The sequence below is a fragment of the Myotis myotis genome, unplaced genomic scaffold, assembly GCF_014108235.1.
Source record: "Myotis myotis isolate mMyoMyo1 unplaced genomic scaffold, mMyoMyo1.p scaffold_m19_p_18, whole genome shotgun sequence".
Taxonomy (NCBI): Eukaryota; Metazoa; Chordata; class Mammalia; order Chiroptera; family Vespertilionidae; genus Myotis; species Myotis myotis.
In genome coordinates this window covers 11,367,510-11,387,239 of record NW_023416322.1, presented here as the reverse complement: position 1 = coordinate 11,387,239, position 19,730 = coordinate 11,367,510, and the positions used below count along the sequence as shown (strand labels likewise).

At 51.4% G+C, this 19,730-nt stretch overlaps 1 protein-coding gene across 8 annotated transcripts in view; it reads left to right on the top strand.

The window, feature by feature from the left end:
* Window positions 1-19,730, top strand: part of PLXNA2 (plexin A2) — a 212,936-nt gene that overhangs the window by 133,322 nt on the left and 59,884 nt on the right. For all 8 annotated transcript variants that reach the window (XR_004973183.1, XR_004973184.1, XR_004973185.1 and 5 more), the window contains 6 exons: window positions 2,934-3,057; window positions 4,792-4,945; window positions 5,562-5,658; window positions 9,199-9,313; window positions 17,509-17,709; window positions 19,425-19,521. Coding sequence is in view for 5 of the 8 variants with exons in the window: in XM_036342298.1 (XP_036198191.1) it covers window positions 2,934-3,057; window positions 4,792-4,945; window positions 5,562-5,658; window positions 9,199-9,313; window positions 17,509-17,709; window positions 19,425-19,521 (788 nt within the window). In the remaining 3 variants the exon portion in view is untranslated. The remainder of the gene's footprint in view (window positions 1-2,933; window positions 3,058-4,791; window positions 4,946-5,561; window positions 5,659-9,198; window positions 9,314-17,508; window positions 17,710-19,424; window positions 19,522-19,730) is intronic.

Here is a 19,730-nt window from a genome sequence, read left to right as displayed (position 1 = left end):
TCCTCAGTACGGAAAGGGTAATGGTTTGGGAAAATCTCGAGCGGGAAGCTGTAGAATCTCTAGGTTTCCTGAGAACCTTCTGGAACCTTCTGGGGCAGCCTGAGCAGGTGTCTCCTGTTGCAAGTGTGCAGATGGCCGTGCAGTAGAGTCGGGACTTTGGACTCCACGGAGCTGCTGTGGGCCCAGGGTGGTCCACTGACTCCTCTGAGCCCCTGTCACTCAATAGGGACAGTGCCTACCTACCTCATAGGTGAATTGTGAGGATTAAATGAGATAATAAACGCTCTGGAAACGAGGAAGCCCAGAATAAGCTGCACAAATCAAAATAATGCCTATGGGCCCTGAACTCAGGGGCACCCTTCTGGCCTCATTATTTCAGGATTCCAAGAAGTCTGCCTCCCACTCCTACTGGCCACATATCCCAATTTAGTTACACAGACACACACACCAGCCATTGAATGCCAGCTCCATAGAAATGCAAAGTTACACTTAAATTTCTGAATTTGAAGAGCCGCAGAGGGAGAGAAAAGGGTGAAACCCTGAAAGGCAGGCGCTGACTAGGAATTCTGTTCCCCAGCGGAGTTGGAAACTCTGTGGCTCGGTGCCAGCCAGCAAAGCATCTCTATGAAATGCGCCGGGTTTGGGTTTGGGGCTGAGGCGGAGGCGGGGGCCAGAGTTCAGGGGCCGCACAATAGCTCTTGGCTCCCAGCCTCTGCAGCAGGTGTTGGGAGGGCTACGGAGGGAGAGAGGGAAGCAGGCGCCTCGCAGATGCAAAATCTGGACTGGATCTGAGCCCACAAATACTGGGTTCCCCGCTTGGGTTTGCAAAAAAAAAGTTTTGCATAAAAATGCTTGCACTGGAACCCGTACATGGAGTCCCCATTAAGGGCAGGCAAGGGATGAAGATGGCTGGTGACATCCCTGTTGTGGCCCAGGAATGGCAAAGGTGCCTAAAATTGGGTTCCCTCCTGTGAGGCTGACCTGCCCAGTGGCCTCTCTCCTCCAGAGGAGTTCTCCCTCCAAAGAACCCGACAGCCACGCAGCGTGCCCCGGGTACCTGCCCTCTCACTGGGCAGTGGGCATGTCCAACTGTACCACTCACTCCCTGCTGCCCCTGCCTTGGCCACCAGCTCCTGCTAGCATCACTTCTCCCAGGTAGAACACACCAAAGCTATGGACGGAGGATTGCCATCCGTTCAGCAGCGAGGACATCCACATCCCTCAACTTGTAGGTGTGCCCACAAACCTTTCGGCAATGCCGGAGCCTCCTGGTGGCTCCGGCCCACCCCTGTCACCCTCCAGGCCAGATGTGGCTTCTAGAATGACTGAGCCACGTCATCATAGTCTCAGATCTCCTTTGCCGTCTGAACTGCTTACCTGTCCTCAGAGACGCCCTGCCACCTACCAGGGCACACCCCTCCTTCCAGCCACTCTGCCTGCCAAGAGTAGGCAGGGAGCAAGCTTTTTCCTGGTCATACTCAGAGCTTTCTTCTCTCTTCTTCACCAGCCCCTCCTGCCACCCTTCCCACAGGCCACCACCAGCCTGCCTGGGGGAGGGAAGGAGGAGAAGGGCCCAGCTCAGCCCGCGGGCCCACACGCTGGACTTCAGCGGAGGCAGAGGGCTGAGGGAGATTGCTCAAGAAGCTCTGGGTCCCGGGGGATTCGCAACCTTCCTGTCTCTTCTGTGTGCCTTGCTCTTGCGAGTGTGTTATTGTCTCCAGGGCTATTTATCTCTGTTAGGGCTGGTGCCATAAATAGTATGATAAAAAAGAGCCATTTCAGCGAGTCAATGAGATAAAGGCTCCAGTCAAGAGCTCGCTTTAGAGCTATCTTAAGGATTCACTTAAACCTCCATAATTCTTTTCTGTGACAGCATTCATATTTAGATCCATTATGTGCCTGGAAAGAAAGAGGGGGAAGGGCGGAGGAGTTCCGTGGGAATCACTGCTCCGCCCCCCCCCCCCCCCCCTGCAGTGGGGAATCTGGTACTGTCCCGGCTGTGTCCCCTGGCTATTAGTTTGGGGAAGCACCAGCGTGTTTCCGTGTGACATAAGTGACAACCACATGCCCCTGTGTGGAGATGCCATGGTGCCCACCTGCCACCGTGGGCCGAGGCGCCGGGAGCCAGAGATAAAGTTGTCGGGAAACAGCCACACAGTATTCTGACAGAGGCAGCCCTGCCTGCGACTCCTCGTCTGTCTCCCTGTCTCCAGGCATTATTTCACACCACACACATCTATTTAAAATGTGCCGCGTGACAGGTAGAGTATCTCAGTGAATAAAACACGGCCCCTGCCTTCAGAAAGCCATTCACCCAGCCACAAGATCGCATGTATGTTGTCCCACACAGCTAAGACCCTGGGCAGACTTTCAGATATCCCCGGAGAAGGATAGTAATAGTCATTATTGATATTATTACAGGGGCCAGGAAGCCATTTTCTAAGCAATAACTCATGTAATCCTTACCACAACCCTACGAGATAAGGTCAACATTTTACAGTTGGGGAAACTGAGACACGGAGAGATTAAATAATTTGCCCAAAGGGCCACAGCCAGCGTGCAATTGATCTGGATTAGAACCCAGCTCGCCTGGCCCCAAAGTTTATGTTCTTAGCCTCCTGTGCACTCATGGTCCCCACCTCCCCTCCCTGGCTCATTGAGAAACCTCTAAAGATGCTGACTAGAGCTATGCTTTGTGTCTAAACGGAATCTCTCATTCTGGGAGTTAATCCCACTTCCTCCTAGCCTGCCTTTCACTGCAATAGAGACCATCTGGGAGGCACCCAAGCCTCTGGGATGAGAGAACGTGGTAATGAGGGGACCAGCCACAGGCCTCAGAGCAGCAAACCCCTCTTGCTTACGCCTAGGGGACAATGGAGCCCAACAGAGGGTTCCCGCAGGCCTGACCTCTTGCGAATCTGTGTCTGTGGCAGGTGCTCCCGCAGGGACAAGTGCCAACGGGCCTGGGAACCCAATCGATTTGCTGCCAGCATCAGCCAGTGCATGAGCCTCGAGGTGCGTCCCAGCAGCATCTCAGTGTCTGAGCACAGCCGGCAGGTAAGTCACTCAACCAGGAGGACAGGGGGACACGGAGCACACACGCGTGTGGGCGGGTTCCTTTAACACTCGTGCAGGAAGCTGTAAATGGATCGTGCTTTACATGCTCCACGGGAACTGTATTTATAGAAAACCCGCGGCAACTGCTTTTGTAAAGGGCACAGTCATCCTGCATACTCCTTGCAAATTCATTATCCATTGATCTGTTTTGTAAACCTCGATTTTGCATTTAGCAGCCAACATCTACAACATCCTGCAATCCGATAGCAGATAACGCATTCTTTGGTAGATGCTGTATTTATAATCCTCCACCCATACAGCCTCTCACAGAAACCTGAGAGTTGCATTTGTGTGTGTGTGCGTGTGTGTGTGAGAGAGGAACAGAGACAGACTTAATTCACAGTATGTGTGTGTGCTTCAAAGAGAATATTAAAGAGAAGACAATAGCCCTTAACCAGTGCAACCCCAAATATCTCATGTCCTCGGGCCCTGCACAATTATTTCATTCTGAAGTTTTATGAGCATTCACGAATGTTAATTAGTTAATGAACCTTCCAAGATTCCCGTTCATTCATCCCCACGGGGAGGTTTCGGCTCCCAGGGAGCTGAGGGAACAAATAGCGGAGTTTGTACCTAAGTCTCCGGGCCCCATGGAAACGAAACTGGGGCAGGGATTCAGCGGCAAGCAAATGTATGGGAAGGCGAGGGGACACCCACTGTGACTGCGAAGCCCACTGCTGCTAAATCCCGCCAGGTGCCCGTAGGAAGACACAGGGAGGCCCATCGACCTCACGGCTCCCAACACAGAGGCCATAGGGCTGATGTATGTCACTGTGACCCCTTATGGGCACCTCCCACTGCCAGAGGGAGCCGGTCTCATTTCTCACATATTGTTTTAAATACCACTTAGAGGTGATATTGTGGTCATTGAGTACAAGCTCACTTCCAAGTGCACTGAATTCAGCACAGCATCTTGCCATTAAATGGTTTCTCAAGCAGCAGATTCTTCTGGCAATCGGGCAGTCGGGGACGTTTTTACCGTTCCCAGGAGGGTGTTCACACTGGAAAAGGCTGGCTACCACTGGCCTAGGTCTCTGGAAGCTGTTCCAGGTAACAGCTGACATCATCCATGCCACTGGCACCCATTCCCTGCTTTCTCTCATCCTCTCTGAACCCTGGGAAGTGACTGCCCCTCCAGGGGAGCTGTCAGCAGGCCGGAGCCCAAGAGGGACAGATAAACAGAAACTTGAACACGTTCACCCCATTGATAAGCAGCCCCTGAACCCCGAAGGACAGCCAGGGTGAGGAGCTGGCTGTCTCTCACCAACCTGGTGAGCTCCTGGGAACCTCCAGTTTGGTGACACTTACTCTCCGAGGAGCCAAGGCTACAGCTTGTGAAGGGCTCAGCTCGTGACTCGCTTTCAAGCTTGCGTGGCTTCATGTCAAAATTAGCTGTGTCTGAGATGGATTTGGGTACCTTTCCCCCGAGGGCACCCCACCCCAGTAATTCATAATAACATTAATAAAGACCATTGACCCTGGCAGCGCTGCTGTAATTGTTCAATGTCAAAGCCAGATCACCGACATCAGCATCCTTTCTTACAGATGAAGTCAGGGGAGATTAGTGAGGCGGCGGCAATGGCAGGGCCAGGACTAGGGCCAGGTCTCCACGCCCCTGGGGCTCTTCCAAGGGCATCAGCTCTTTGCTTCTGAGCCTCTTTGCTCCTCCCACAGCTCAGCCTGGTTGTGAATGATGCTCCAGATCTGTCTGCGGGCATCAAATGTGCCTTCGGAAACCTGACAGAAGTGGAGGGACAGGTGTCCGGGACCAAAGTCATCTGCATCTCACCTGGGCCTAAGGATGTTCCTGTCATCCCATTGGATCAAGGTAAGAAGTGTCTGCCATGAGAGTCACATGGTAGGGCCTGCCCTCCAAGGGGGACCAGGAGTAGAGCACGCAGGGAACCAGGTAACAAGTACCGGCACAGAAGTTGCCTGACCAAGTCTCCTTGTGCCCAACACCCAAATGGGCTATATAACGAGTTTGAGAGCAAACTGACATGCCCCAAAGAGAAACTGAGGAAGAAGGAAATCCCTTGCTCCCATTTGAGTTAAGGCTGCATTGGTGTGCAAAGCATTTTTCTAGACTTCCCTTCCCTTCTTGGAATGGCTGTGGCTTTAGCCGGTGGTTTCCAGTGGGGTTCTCTCCACAGAACTGGAGGCTTGAGGGGTTCTGGCTTAATCCTTCTCAAAGTGTTTCAGTCGCTGAACTTGCCAGACCAAAGGCTGGGCTCTGTGGGTTGTGACTGATGACTTCCTCCCTAAGCCAGGTGTGGGGCTGCCTGGCTCTCAGCAGGATGAAAGGGACTCTGAAGAGATGACTCAGGCAGGTGCTATCTACCACCTGTGCCCCGCGAGCCCTGAGATAGCGGAATGATTTACCCCCAGGGTCTCCACTGGGCCCGCAGGTTGTCACCTCCATCTTTTGTCCTTTATTTTTCCAGACTGGTTTGGGCTAGAACTGCAGCTGAGATCCAAGGAGACAGGGAAGATATTTGTCAGCACCGAGTTCAAGTTCTACAACTGTAGCGCCCACCAACTGTAAGTCCTTGTCAGAGCCTTGCCCTGGGTCTGGATGTGGGTGTGGGGTTTCTCTGAGCTTGAATCATGTCATCTTCACCTCCCGGTCTTCCTACGGGGCCCAGTACATTGTCTGGAACAGGGGAAGCTCTCCATCAAGGTTACTTTCCCGTTCCGTTCAGTTTATTCAGTTACATTCATCTGAATGGCAGTCACAGACCAGAGCCTCGGGTCTCATTCAGACTCCCTTGCCTGCCCTTCCCGCCCCCGCCCCCCAACAACCCTACCCCCAGCTCTCAAGCTAAGAGAGTAAAAAGAAGGTTTGAAGTAAAGACAAAGATCATGGTCTAGAACAGTGGTCGACAAACTCATTGGTCAACAGAGCCAAATATCAACAGTACAACGATCAAAATTTCTTTTGAGAGCCAGATTTTTTAAACTTAAACTATATAGGTAGGTACATTGTTATTAACTTAATTAGGGTACTCCTAAGGCTTAGGAAGAGCCACACTCAAGGGGCCAAAGAGCCGCATGTGGCTTGTGAGCTGCAGTTTGCCGACCACGGGTCTAGAACCATAAGAAAAAGTCTTCATTTCTGACCAGTTGGTGGTGCATTTGAACATAGAGATTGACAGTGAGTAGAGTTAGACATGTCATCCATGACCAAATGAAGAAGGACTCAGATAACTGACTCAGCTATGCATGCAGTTACCCCCAGAGGAGGGACAGGGATGGGGCCATAGCCTTGCTCAGCACCCGGGATCAGAACCTGGGCTGGGAGAGGGAGAGGAGGCTTTAACTCCACTGGGTTTCGAACCCAGCCTTCAACTTTTTAAGAAGGCGGTGGGAGCCAGACTAAACCCTAGCCTCCAGAGGGCCTTGAATGCAGCCCAGCTGACTTCACCAGCTTCTACAACAGCAGATTGCCTACCAGTGGGTGCCCACAAGCTATGAGATCCTACAGCTGCTCAGGAAGCTGGAGGAGCCAGTGGCAGTGGACAAATGGACCCACATTCAGTTTCTGCTGAGCCTCTTTGGGAAAGAAACTGAGACTTCTTTCATACAAAGTGGGAACAATGGTCAAGGGACCAGTGACCTTGGACATTCATCAAGGAGTGAGATCAAACAACTCCATACCAGAGGAAGCAGTAATTAGGAATATTCTGTGGACCCATCCTTCCCATTGTTTGGGACAAGAACAGCCTGGGGTCTACATAGTAAGCAGAAGTCCAAGGCATCAAGTCTATAGGGTGGGCATGGTGGGCTCAGCATCCACAGGGGAGATGGTCTGTTTGCAGCTAAACCTGAGAGGAATCTTTAGCCCTTAAAATAGACCAGTGGTCGGCAAACTGCAGCTCTCGAGCCACATATGGCTCTTTGGCCCCTTGAGTGTGGCTCTTCCACAAAATACCGACTTCTGCGCATGGGCCACGAAGTTTCAGTCGCACTGTACATGCGCGCCTGCACGTGGTATTTTGTGGAAGAGCCACACTCAAGGGGCCAAAGAGCCGCATGTGGCTCGCCAGCTGCAGTTTGCTGACCACTGAAATAGACCAATGAGCCAGTCTTCATTCTCTTTTCCCTGCTCTTGATTTTGATGATTAGAATCATCTGCTAGAGTTCTAGGGCCTCCACAGTAGTTAAGGAAGGAGACATGGCTGAGCCCCATTGGGACAAGTCAACAGATGTGCTGAGAAAGGACAAGTGTTAAAAATGGTCCGGGGGGAGGAGCCAGGGCAATAGGGCTGAAGTCAAAACAGACAACATTGCCCACTAACCACTGCATTCAAATCCCAGCTATCCCTGTTCTGGGAAATGCAAACATCTTGGGAAAAGAACCTCCCAACCTTCTTCTCAAACTCCAACACAGTGGTGATGGAACCCACTGTTTGTGAGCGCATTCTCACCTCCATGGCAGTCCAGTGTGATGTCACCACTTTCAACCATGCATTGCTATGGCAACAGAGATGCTGTCCCAAGCAGCAAGTTTTAGGAAAGACAAAAGAGCAGGTCTCCTTGACAGAACGGGTTCCATCCTTTTATTACCAAAAACTATCTCTCTTGGCATTCATAGTAACAAGTCACAGAACCAAGTTCAATCTCTCCTTTTAGTGTGAGAAACTGAGGCCTGCGGAGGACAAGTGCTTCAAAGGCACAAAATTAGTCAGTGGAAGAGCCAGGCTTAGACCCCATGTCATCATCCTTGGACCATTGTCATTATTTACTTGCTGAATCGTAAGGTGTTAGCAAGAATCAGTCAATCTGGCCTAAGCTCATAAATGAAGTCACTTTGGGCATATCGGGAGGGGAAACAAATGATCACCAAGGGGGAAATGAATGCAGTTGGCTAACGCACCCAACACACACAGCCAATGGCCCCCAGGGATGGAGCCCCATCCACCCAAGTGTAATGAGAGCCCCCACCAGGTGGTGCCAGACTGCAGACCCGCCATGTCCCTTCCAGGTTGTCCGGTCATGAAAGGCTAGGCTAGGGAAGCTGTGGAGGGGCAGGAAGACCAACCCCAGGTTACAGAATCCATTCCCATTATAATGGTCCGGTCATACACAGAGAGCCAAATAATATGCACATCCTGCAGGTACAACAGCAGGGAGGGAAGCGCTCGCCCTGGCAAAAATGCATGAGTCACACAGCCTATTGCCACCTATGCCTGGCTACTTGGAGAGCCAACGTTTCCATTTAATACTGTTTAACTCCCAGCACTCAGGAACACAAGTGATGTGAACCAATCATTAACAAATATGATTTGAGAGTTTGAAATAACAGGTCATTTAAGGGCTTGAAAATAATACATTTAGCATTGTGTTTTTCAAAACCATTTCCTATGCATTCTCTGGTTTGATGCTAAAATCCCTGTGGAGGAGCCAGGAAAGTTTGATTACAGACAGATGAAGAAATTCCTATTCAGAAGGTGGAGTGACTGACTCGGGATGACCCCAGTGGCAGAGGCAGAGGCAAGACTGGAATCAGAGCTGCCCAGTTTCTACCCCAGTGCTCTTTCAGCCTTTTTGTCTTCTAAGTAGGCCTTTGAAGGGTTTCCCAAACACACTCTCTTGGTCTTGAACTCCTAGTTTCTGAAGCAATCTGTTATATTCAGCCAGAAAAGTGGAATTTGCCTGTCCTAGAAGAAATGTTTAACCACCAGCAGTCCGGGGTAGGGAACCTCATATTAGTGTTTGCCAATTCCTGTGGTGTAAATACTCCCTGTGGTCGATTTCAAGCTATCAACCCACTTGCAAAATTCCTGAGGATATAAATAACCAGCTCTCATGAACTGATACAGGCCAGCTCTAGCACACCTCTGCTTCATAAGTTACAATATTTCTACTCTGGACTCATTTATTTTTTTCAATTCTCTCGTCCTGTGAATAGCTTAGAAGGAGAATCCACAATGATCAGTGTTGAGGGCTGCCCCATCAATATACTCTCCTGAGAATGAGACTATGATCACAGACTAACATCAGGATACATAGGCTGCCTGGTGCCCTTATCCTCTCTCTCTGCGTCCTTCTCTTTGCCTCTGACTGTCTTTGTCCTTGCAGGTGCCTGTCTTGTGTCAACAGCGCCTTCCGCTGCCATTGGTGCAAGTACCGCAACCTCTGCACTCACGACCCCACCACCTGCTCCTTCCAGGAGGGCCGGATCAATATTTCAGAGGTAAATGGGGATCACCTTGGCCTGGCATTGTTCCCAGTGAATCTGAGTGGCCCTCCCTTTCAGATGGTCAATCCAGCAGCTTGGCCATCTCCTGGCCCTGGCCCAGCTTGGTCTTCTTCCAGAGATTCTACATGTTAGAAAGCCCTGTTGTTATAAAGTTCAGAAAGTGGCAGGAAACACCCCAGAGGCAGAGAAGTGTTCTGTAGCTACTAGACTCCTAAGACTCTATGAATTCAAAAGCTTGAAGGGAACTGAAGGTTGAGGCTGAAAGCTTAGAGGAAACATATCCCACCAAACAGACTCCATGGTCTAGAAAAGTGCAGTGAATGGCGTTTATTCTTTGAGTGTAAGCCCTTTGCTTGGCTGCAGACATAGTCTAGTTCAATAGAACATTCACTCGCAACCATTCTTTCATGCCAGCTTCTCTTCCAAGTGTGAAATTCAATGATTCTCTGACTCTGATGTATGACTGGGTGGGTGGCCTATAGAGAGAGAGAAATTCAGTGAGTGAAAAGAACCAGGCCTTGCTAAAAGTCCCATTTTATTATGTAGTCAATGTTTCATCCCTAAGGCCTGACCCACCTTGGTTATCAAAACAGTAAAAAAAAAACCCAATTGCCTCTCTGTCTATGAATATTCCATCCAATGATTATTCACTGATATTTACTTTCTTACATATTCACGCTATGCCTTAGAACAATGAAGCCTGCTTGGTCAACTACCTTTTCCCTTCCCAGTGTTTTTCATACCTGTGGGTAGTCAGTGGTTGCATTTGAACAACTGTAGAGACTTTATGCATTCACACATATGCACATGTGCATATATACGTATATCCCTCTTTTTTTTTTTCCTTGTAATCCTCAAGCGAGGATATTTTTCCATTGACTTTTAGAGAGAGTGGAAGGGACAGGGAAAGACAGAGAGAGAGAAACATCAATGTGAGAGAGACACATTGATTGGTTGCCTCCTACATAGGCCCCGACCAAGGCCAGGGGTCAAGTCTGCAACTGAGATATATGCCCTTGACTGGGATCAAACCTGGGGCCCTTCAGTCCACACTCTATCCACTGAGCCCAACTGGCTAGGGCTAACCATCCTCTCTTAGTCTACCTTTTAGAAATCCACAAACATAAATAGGTGACAAGTAGCATTTGCACTTACTGCTATAGCCTCTCTGTACATGTCTCCCTCTTGCACTAAACCACAAGATCCTTGAAGGCAAAGGTTACATCTTACCTTTAAGTCCTCAGTGCCTTCTTCAGTGAATGTTTGTGGAATCCATGCCTGAAAGAATGGACGGACCAAGGAGCACTCTACCCAAATGCCATTGATAGAAAGGGTTCCTTGGATCTATGTGTCTAATATATCAAGAAATAGAGTCTCATGTGTCTCCTAATCTTGAAAGATGTGCTGGATAAACATGAGAAAGCAGGCCTATATATATGTGTGTGTGTGTGTGTGTAATCATCATGGTGTGCACCTTAAATATCTTATAATTTTATTTGTCAATTACACCTCAATAAAGCTAAAAACATTTTTTAAATTAAAATTAAAAAGAAAGTAGGCCTTTGAAAGGTTTCCCAAACACATACTCTTGGCCTTGAACTCTAAGTTTCTGAAGCAATATGTGTTATATTCAGCCAGAAAAATGGAATTCGCCTGTTATATAAGAGAAACATAGACGGTGCCCAAAGGGATTTAAGGCAGACCCACCCCCAGGTGCCTCATGATGGGATACCTAGTTGCTTGAAAACCTTTGAGAAAAGGTGTCTCCTCCAGCCAGTTGCTGGGCTTTGACTTAGCTGGTCAGTAAGCAGTGCACTGGTCTTAGTGGACCCTGGGAATCCATCCCAGCCCGTGATTCTACAGGAGCTGAAACTGCTCTCAGGCCTGTCTTCTCACTGGTAGGAGAGGCCTGAGAGCCCCAGGGAATGGAGTGGGCTGGTTACCCCAGCTTGGGAGTTAATGGAAGAATGGGAAGGCTGGGAGGTGGGCGGCCAGGAAGTGCAGAAGCCACTGGAAGACCTGCGCAGGCAGCAAAGGATCAAAATAGTCTCAGAGACTGACCTTCACATTGGCCACTTCTAAACTGCTGAGTTCCTTAAGAGAATAAATGGAGATAGACCACAGGGCAGGGGAGGGGAGGGAGAGAGAAGGAGAGAGAGAGAGAGAGAGAGATAGAGAGAGAGAGAGAGAGAGAGAGAGAGAGAGAGCCAGCTCTGGACAAGAAGGAACAGCTGCTGCATTTGCTCCTAGGGGCTCCCCCTCGGGCAGGAGAAACCCAAAGCCAAGCCAGCAACCGCCAGCAGCTGGAGGAGGGCAGGAGTGTCACAGAGCAAGACAAATAAACTGCCTGGTGTGGAGGCCGGGGGCTGGGCCCCAGAAGGCTAATTGGAAGCATGCCGGCCTCCCTCGGCCTTTTAGAAGCCGCTGGAACACAGCTCCCTCGCAGCCCCGGGGCTGAGATTCAGGCCTGAGGTCCAGGCGTCCAGAGAGCTCGGCCTGAGGGAAGCTTTTGCCCTCCACCCCTTGCATCTCAGGATTGAATTAATAAGGAAAGAGGCCTGGGGTCCACCCAGAGGCTTCCCATCGCCTTTTAGTTTTGCTTTTTCTCCTTAACGTCAGTTCCCTGGAGTAGGAGAGGTGCCTTTGTCCGCCCGCACCTCCCACCTTCCCCAGCCTTCCCCAGCGGGAATGGGGTGGACCCCTCTCTTCCTGCTCATATGCAAGGCTGCAGGGTCTTGGGATGGGTCGGTGAGGGAAGCCCAGACTCCATTAGCCCCTGATTTTTCTCAGGAAGGGAAATAAGGTGAAGGCTCCCAGCGGGTTGTTAGGCCTGGCCGCTGTGCAGCCCATCCCAGCACATAGCGCCCCCCGCCCCCCGCACCCTGCTCTCTCTGTCCAGAGCTCTGCTTATGGGAACCTCATTCCTGAAAATGTGGGGCAGTAAAGGTGCACGTGTCCAGCTTGGGAGAGGTTCCCCTGACTCTACTAGGTTCTCTGACAGGCCTCAGGTTCTTCTGGAGACTGGAAACCCCGTAGGTGCCTCTTTGGGGTTCCTAGAATATCTCTTATACTTCCAGTAAGGCACCCCCAAAATTTTAGGTCTGTGCATCCTAGAAACAACATATAACTGACTAGCTCCGTTGATTTGCATGGCAACACGAATGCGCTACACATTTGTAGTTCTCTTACATGTGACAGGAGCTCTCAGCGTGTGTGTGTGGGGGGGTGGAGAGCAGGGGAGGGGGGGGCGGGATGGGGGGTACAGAGCAGCAGCCACAGCACCTGGGAACTTGTTAGAAATTCAAATTCTTGGGCCTCATCCCAGGTTAGCCCGAAGATTGAGAACCACTGACATATGGCATCTCAATTGATTCTCGCAACAGACCTGCAGTTTCACATAATTCATATTTGACACATATAGTAACCAAGATGCTACAAATTCAGGATTTTTGCCCAAGGCTACAGAGAACTCAAGCGTCCAAAAAAAGCGGAGTGCAGTATGCTTTCTACAGAAAACCAGGGCCAGTTAGCGTGTCTGTCTGCATGGCCACAGCCACACTGGAGCCACACTCAGTCTGGCCCGTTGCTGTCGGTCCTAAGGGTTCAGGCTGTGAGGGACCCTTCTCCGTGGATGGAGAAACTGCCCCTGGAAGGTGGGTCAGTAGTGCCACACCCAGAGAGAGCCACCAGCCCACTTCCTTCCAGAGGGCTGGTGGCCCACCTCCATGCAGGGACTTGACAACAAGGAACCGCTCTTCTGGAGCGAATGCGGTGCAAAAATGAAAACACCGCAGTAAACATTTATTGAGTGCTTACTATACAAGCAATATTTTAAATATCTGTATATCTCATTTACTCTATGAAATGGACTCTATTATGGAAAAATAAACTGAGGTTTAGGTATAAACATGAGAGAAATACACAGGAATAATATTAACCTTGTTCATCCCGTGTATTACCATTTATGACATACTTTTATACCCTTTCATGCATGCTCTTGTCATTATCAGCCCCATTTTCTAGATGAGGAAATGGAATTGCAGTTGAACCATCTCTTGAACTTCCCCCCCACCCCACCCTCACCTCCTGGCTTAGAGCACAGCGGATCTCTGACAGGAGCCCCCAAATCTCCGCCTCCCCGGGCTGGATCCAGCTGCGACATGGTGTTAGCAAGTGGAGTGCACGGGAGTATGCATGGCTTTCAGCTTTAAAAGCTCATCTCCCTCCATGGCTAAGCCAGGCCTAGTTAGATGTAGATACATAAATATCTTCTTTATGCCCTGCCCCAGGGGAAAGATAGAACCAAATAAATCCGATTAGCTGCCCAGGATGCTGGCTGCTCTCGCTCTTTGAAGTCCGGTGGGTGAAGATAATGCCATTTTCACGTGGGAGAAGTCGTCTCGGAGGGTGGAGGGTCCCCAGCACTGAACGCTGGCGATGCTCAGCTAAACGGGAGGGCAATGCCACCCTAAGACCATGGGGCTCCTGTGACAGGGTCCTGCCCTCCCTGTGCTCCTGTTGCCTCCTCCCGGCTCCCCGTGCCCCTGGGGTATTCCCAGATACATCTGTTCATGCTGATGGCAACTCGGGTGGCTGCTAAGGAGGTGATGCTGCTGCCTATAAACAGAAGAATATCATGACCTAGAGAGGCCGGTCCACGCTCAGGGGGCCAGTAGTAGCAATGGGCATTTTATTGATGTTAACGACAGTCCTTACATCCCACGGAAGAAGAAGCATGGCATGGTTTTTTGTCTCTTGTTATTAGGACAGGAACTGTGTGTGTGTGTGTGTGTGTGTGTGTGTGCGCGCGCGCTCACAGAAGCAAACAGGTTGGAGAGGCCTCATTGTAGCTGATGAAAGCCATCACCTTCCTCAAGTCCCAGAGGTATTGCATTTCCGACAATTCGGCAACTTTCTGGGCCACCCGCTCCACTGCGCCTGCCTTCAGCCCTGGCCACTGATTTCCACCCACAACTCACTGACCCCTCGGTGCTGCACCCTCCAGAGCATCTGCCAGCCCCGGAGGTCCCTGTCTTCCCCTGTTTCCCAAGGAGGCAGTGTACCTGGCCACTAACCATTTTTTTCTTTTGCTCGAGAGACTAGCAGTACGAATCCTACTCTCTATGGCCTGAGAGAAGCAGCCAAATACACAAGCAAAAGCCTAAGACATCCTTGTCTCCTGGGGCAATCTGGGAGCCCGTTTGGGCATTTGGGAAGCCCCTGATCATTGTCTTTAAATGTAGTGCCAGAAGGTCTGAAACAGCAGACCATAAGGAATTTTTGTAAAATGTTTAGAATTTCTTAAGAAAAAACAAACGAACTCCTAAGAGCCCTCATGAAGTCTCTTCTTTTGATTCTTTAATCTCCAAACTGAATCAGATTTAGCCCAGACAAAGAGCAAGGATGTGTACACGTGTGTGCATCTATAATATTACACATAATAAAACAAATCCCTATATAAGTATCTATTTTTGTCAAAGTTAAAAGGATTCTACAGTCCTGTTTACTAACCCAAGACATTTTACTTCCAAAAGCATATCTTTAATGCTCTGCTACTGGAATTTGAATTTGTTCTCTGGGCTCATTAGAGATGAAAAACAATGGCCATCATTTACAATATGTCAACTAGTTCCAGTCTGAAGATTTATTCCACACACACCTCTTTCTCTCTCTCTCTCTCTCTCTCTCTCTCTCTCTCTCTCACACACACACACACACACACACACACACACACTGTACCTCAGCCTCATTTCTAGTCTAAATTAACATTCCAATTTATTAGACTCCATGGGGATTTTTTTTTAGCCACTCACAGGAAGCAGTACCGCCTTTTCCATAGGGTGCCTGGGTTTCCCTAAAGTGGTGTTTATTTTTTTCTTGGCTATAAATATATGAAAGACTCTGTCAAGAGTACCCGCAGGGAATGAAGGTGAAAACTCGGCAAAGAGCAAGTTTATGAGTTGGCAGCTTGAGTGACTGGCTTCTGAACAGGGACCCCTCTGTCTGGGGTCGCCCTGTGACCCCGGCTCTCGTGGAAACCTCGCCTACTTGGGTCCTCGCGTGCAGCTGACCCGCAGGCCAGGGGTAGCACCTGGAGCTTCCTGCAGGCCTCCTAGATAGGTTTCCATGGGAAATTTCCCCTGGGTCCAGCTTTTCGTAAATCCTCAGATTTCTTAATAGACACAGGCATGCCAAGTTGGTAATTGTGTGATTGTAGAAACAATGACCACTTCCAACCCAGCTTTGGGAATCAAACTCCTTCTCAGGTGTCTTGATGTCCAGAAGGCAGGGCTGTCCCCTCCTCTGTAAAGAATCTAGAAATAAGATCTAGAAGGAAAGTTAGAGATCTTTTTGTCTGCTGCTTTGTTTTCTCATTTTTCATTTACCCTCCCAGAAGCAATGACCAGGCATCCACTACCTGTCAGGAACTGGGGTAAAGACTGGGGACACAGAGCCTGATCCTCAAGGCTCACAGACCAGTGAGAAAGGCAAGCCAACCAGAACCCAATTCTGAGGGCTAGATGTGATCAGGGGAGGATATCCGTAACCCAGCCTGGAGGCCAGTGCAGGGAGAGGGTCAGGGACAGCTTCCCAAAGCAGGAGATGCTGCCCCGTCAGTGTGGCTCAGTGGTTGAGCGTTGACCTATGAACCAGGAGGAGGTCACAGTTCGATTCCTGGTCAGGGCACATGCCTGGATTGAGGGCTTGATTCCCAGCGGGAGGTGTGCAGGAGGTAGCCAGTCAATGATTCTCTCTCATCATTGATGTTTCTATCTCTCCCTCTTCCTTTCTCTCTGAAAACAATAAAAATTATTTTTAAGAAAAAGAAGGAGATGCTGAGTTTGCAGACTAATTAGAGGCAATTAGCTAAAGGTGGGCCAGGAGGAAGATTGGGGGGTGGGGGTAGGAGTGAGTGTTTCCCATAGAGAGAAAAGTACCTTCCAAGGACCAGAGGTGGATGAGTAAGGCTGGCCCCTCAGAACTAATCGTAAGCTCACATGGCTGGACCCTGATGCACAAGAACCTGCAGCGAAGGAGGTAGGCAGGGGCCAGGTTGTGAAGGGCCTGCATCTGAGGCCCAGAGAGAGGAAGAGCCTGCCTAAGCCCAGCTCTCCCCGTTCCCTCTAAGGCTGCCCATTGCTAACCGTTGCCTGTTGAGCAGTGTTGGGCCTTAAGGCTCGCTGCCAGCATTAGGACAATGTATTGCTTGTGACTGTGCCCCCAGGCACTCAATGCCAGTAGCTCCCTCTGCAGGGTAAGGGCATCAACCCCACGGACTCCCCAACGCTCCCTCTGCGAACCGGAACCGCAGCGGACGGGAAGGGGATAGGGAGAGGCATCATCTTCCAGAATTTCCCTAGTTGATCCCTGAAAACAGGAAATGGTTGCAGGGGGAGATGACAGCCAGGTCCTCACTGAGCGAGGCTTCTGGACTCTGTCTTCCTTGGTGAGGGAGAAAGTGGGCAGGGGATCGGGGCTGCGGGGAGCTGGAGAAGTAACATCTAGGAAGAGAAATACGGAAAAGCAATCACTTCCTTTCTCAAGGTCCTTCTCAGAGCCTCTCCCCATCAAGACCTGTGTGTGTGTGTGTGTGTGTGTGTGTATGTGTGTGTGTGTTTCAGTTTTGTTCTCAAAGCAACGCGGCTTCCATGCAGGGCCTGGTAATGAAATGAGATAAAAGGCCAGAGCCAGTGTTTAGAGCATTGCTGGGAGGCTGACCAGCCTCCTGGAAAGGCCGCAGTGGGAGCTGGGAGCTGAGGCCACTGATAACAGACTGCCTCAGGCGGGGACTGTGCAAGCGGCTGGGGAGATGAGTGGAACCGAGAGGTGGGGGTTCCAGGTTGGAGGCAGGGGCCCATGGAGCCTCTTTCATCCTGTGTCTCGGGAGATAAAATCCGCAGCCTGCCACACCAGTGCCTGGAAATTAATTCCTAAAGGGTTTCACACATTCCAGATCCAGGACAACTCGTGGGTTAGGAATAACAGTGTCAAGGCCAGGAGTTAAGAGATCGATTTCATTTTCCCTGCTGACTCCACGTGCCCCTTGAGAGAGGCATGTCTTTCTCCTGGGCAGCCCACCTGGACACCAGAGGGTCTGGGCCTGGCATCGGGCCCTGTCTTCTGCCCTGGCTCAGGTGAGCAGGAAGGCGTGAGCCGGACAGACGGAATCTCTCTGCTTGCTCCCCCAGGACTGTCCCCAGCTGGTGCCCACGGAGGAGATCTTGATACCCGTCGGGGAAGTAAAGCCCATCACCCTTAAGGCTCGAAACCTGCCCCAGCCTCAGTCTGGCCAGCGAGGCTATGAGTGTGTCCTCAGCATCCAGGGGGCCGTCCACCGGGTCCCCGCCCTGCGCTTCAACAGCTCCAGTGTCCAGTGCCAGAACAGCTCGGTAAGAGGACTCGGGCCTGGGCCCTGCCGGGAGCCAGGCTTCTCTCACCCCTGCCAAGGCCTCGGCCTGGCCTGCCCCAGCTTCCAGAACCTCCCAGGTCCACAGGCCGATCCCAGAGGCAGGGGACAGAGGAGTAGGCATGCACACCAGCCCCTCGGCAAGCACAGATCAGGCGATGGTGTCAGAGGAGCTGGAGTGCTCTGTGCCCTTTCTGAGTTGGATGGGTGCCTCTCGAGGACTTTGGCGAAACTTCAGCCAAAGCCGGTCAGACCCTGCAAACCCCGTCCCCGTTTGGGGAGTGGATAAACCAACAGGAGGGCGCTGCACGGGAGCGACCAGCAGGAAGCAGGATGGGATGGGGGGAGGCGGGAAGGAAGGAAGTGGAGGCCGTGAGTTTCAAGAGCAGCCAGGGTTCAACCAATTCCGAAGGCCAGACAGAAAGCCCGAGGTGTTTAATTATAATAGCAGCCCGGAGAAGATCTTCTATCTGCCAACTCCCTGTCTCCGCAGGTGGGAGGTCAGCGGGAGATGGGGGTGACATGACAAAGGTGTTGAGGGAAGCTAATTCGCCCGGGAGAGATAAAGAGGATCTGGGCCGCTTATCAGGGAGCTGTCAGATTGCCGGGTCACAGGCGCTTGATGGAATTTGTAATCGGTGGAAGGCCGCCAAGCACAAAGGGAAGTTGGGACAAGAAAGAAATGGAACAACAAAGGGAGAAGGTGGCAGGAGGGGCTCCGGGCAAAAGGGCTGATGGGGACATGCCCTGAGAGCTAAGTGGCCAGGGCTGGGGCGGTCCCCACGGAGGGGGTTCCCAGAGGTCCCCTTCACAAAGACACAGGGCCTGGGCCACCGAGAGAGGCGATTTCTGACGTGTGTGTGGGGGGTTACATGTCCTCTGTGGGGTCAGCACCATAGAGAATCGACTCCTGGCCACAGCTTGAGGCCGTTTGTGGCAGCACTGATCAGGTATCCGCCCGTGAGGCTCTGGGCCCTTCCCTAGCAGAGTGCTGACCAAGGTCCAGCTCACGTGCAGGAAGAAAGGACCATGCAGGGCCCAGCCAACCGTGTGTTACACACATGCTCTGCTCAAGGCTCTGGGGTTTACAGGCAGCACATGCACCTCTGGAGAGAGTAGACTTGCACGGGGAACCATGCAAAGCAGTCCTGGGTTAAAGGCAGAAGTTGGCAACCCCAGGGGACAGAGAGCCTGGGGCGGGCTGGCTGGGGTGTCAGAGAAGACACCTGGGGAAGGTGAGTCTGAGCTAGACCAGGAAGATAAAGGGGGGGAAGGACCATGTCATAGGGAGAGGGGGGCATTCCTTGTGAGGAGGGAATGGAGGCACGGGGGCGGGGTGGGGGGGAGGGGAGTACGTGGGCGAGTCGGTTTGCAGTGAAGTGGACTCAGAGACTTCTGGAGGAGAGCAGAGGAAGAGAAGGTTGGAGGAGTCGGTTTGGACCTGGAAGGCACTGACTGCCGAGCTAAGGGGTTTGACCTGGATCCTGTTGGCCTTAGTGACTGGGAGCCAGGGTGGTGGGCCACAGAGATATTTGAGCGGCACATGGGGTTCCTCGGATTGGCCCGCTGCTGCTTTCTCAGCCCAGGGAACCAGGGTCCCTAGCTTCTTTCCTGCTGTAGTTCCGGTCCCCTGAGACGCCCAGCATCCCTGCCCCCCGTCATAACCTCACCAGCATGTGCCTCTGCCCTCCCCCGCAGTACCAGTACGATGGGATGGACATCAGCAACCTGGCCGTGGACTTTGCCGTGGTGTGGAATGGCAATTTCATCATCGACAACCCTCAGGACCTGAAAGGTAAGCGGCTGCTTCTGGGTAGAGTTTTGATCCGTCCGTGGCCCTGGGAAGGACCGGGGCTGGCGAGATCGGAGCGTGCGGCCGCTGTGCCATGAATAACACACTACCTCTGTCAGCGGAACTCTGCCGAGGGTCCGAAAGCAACACTGGAAGCCATCAAAGGAGTCCTGTGGGGATCCCTGTTTTATTACAACCAGAGCATCCGCTGT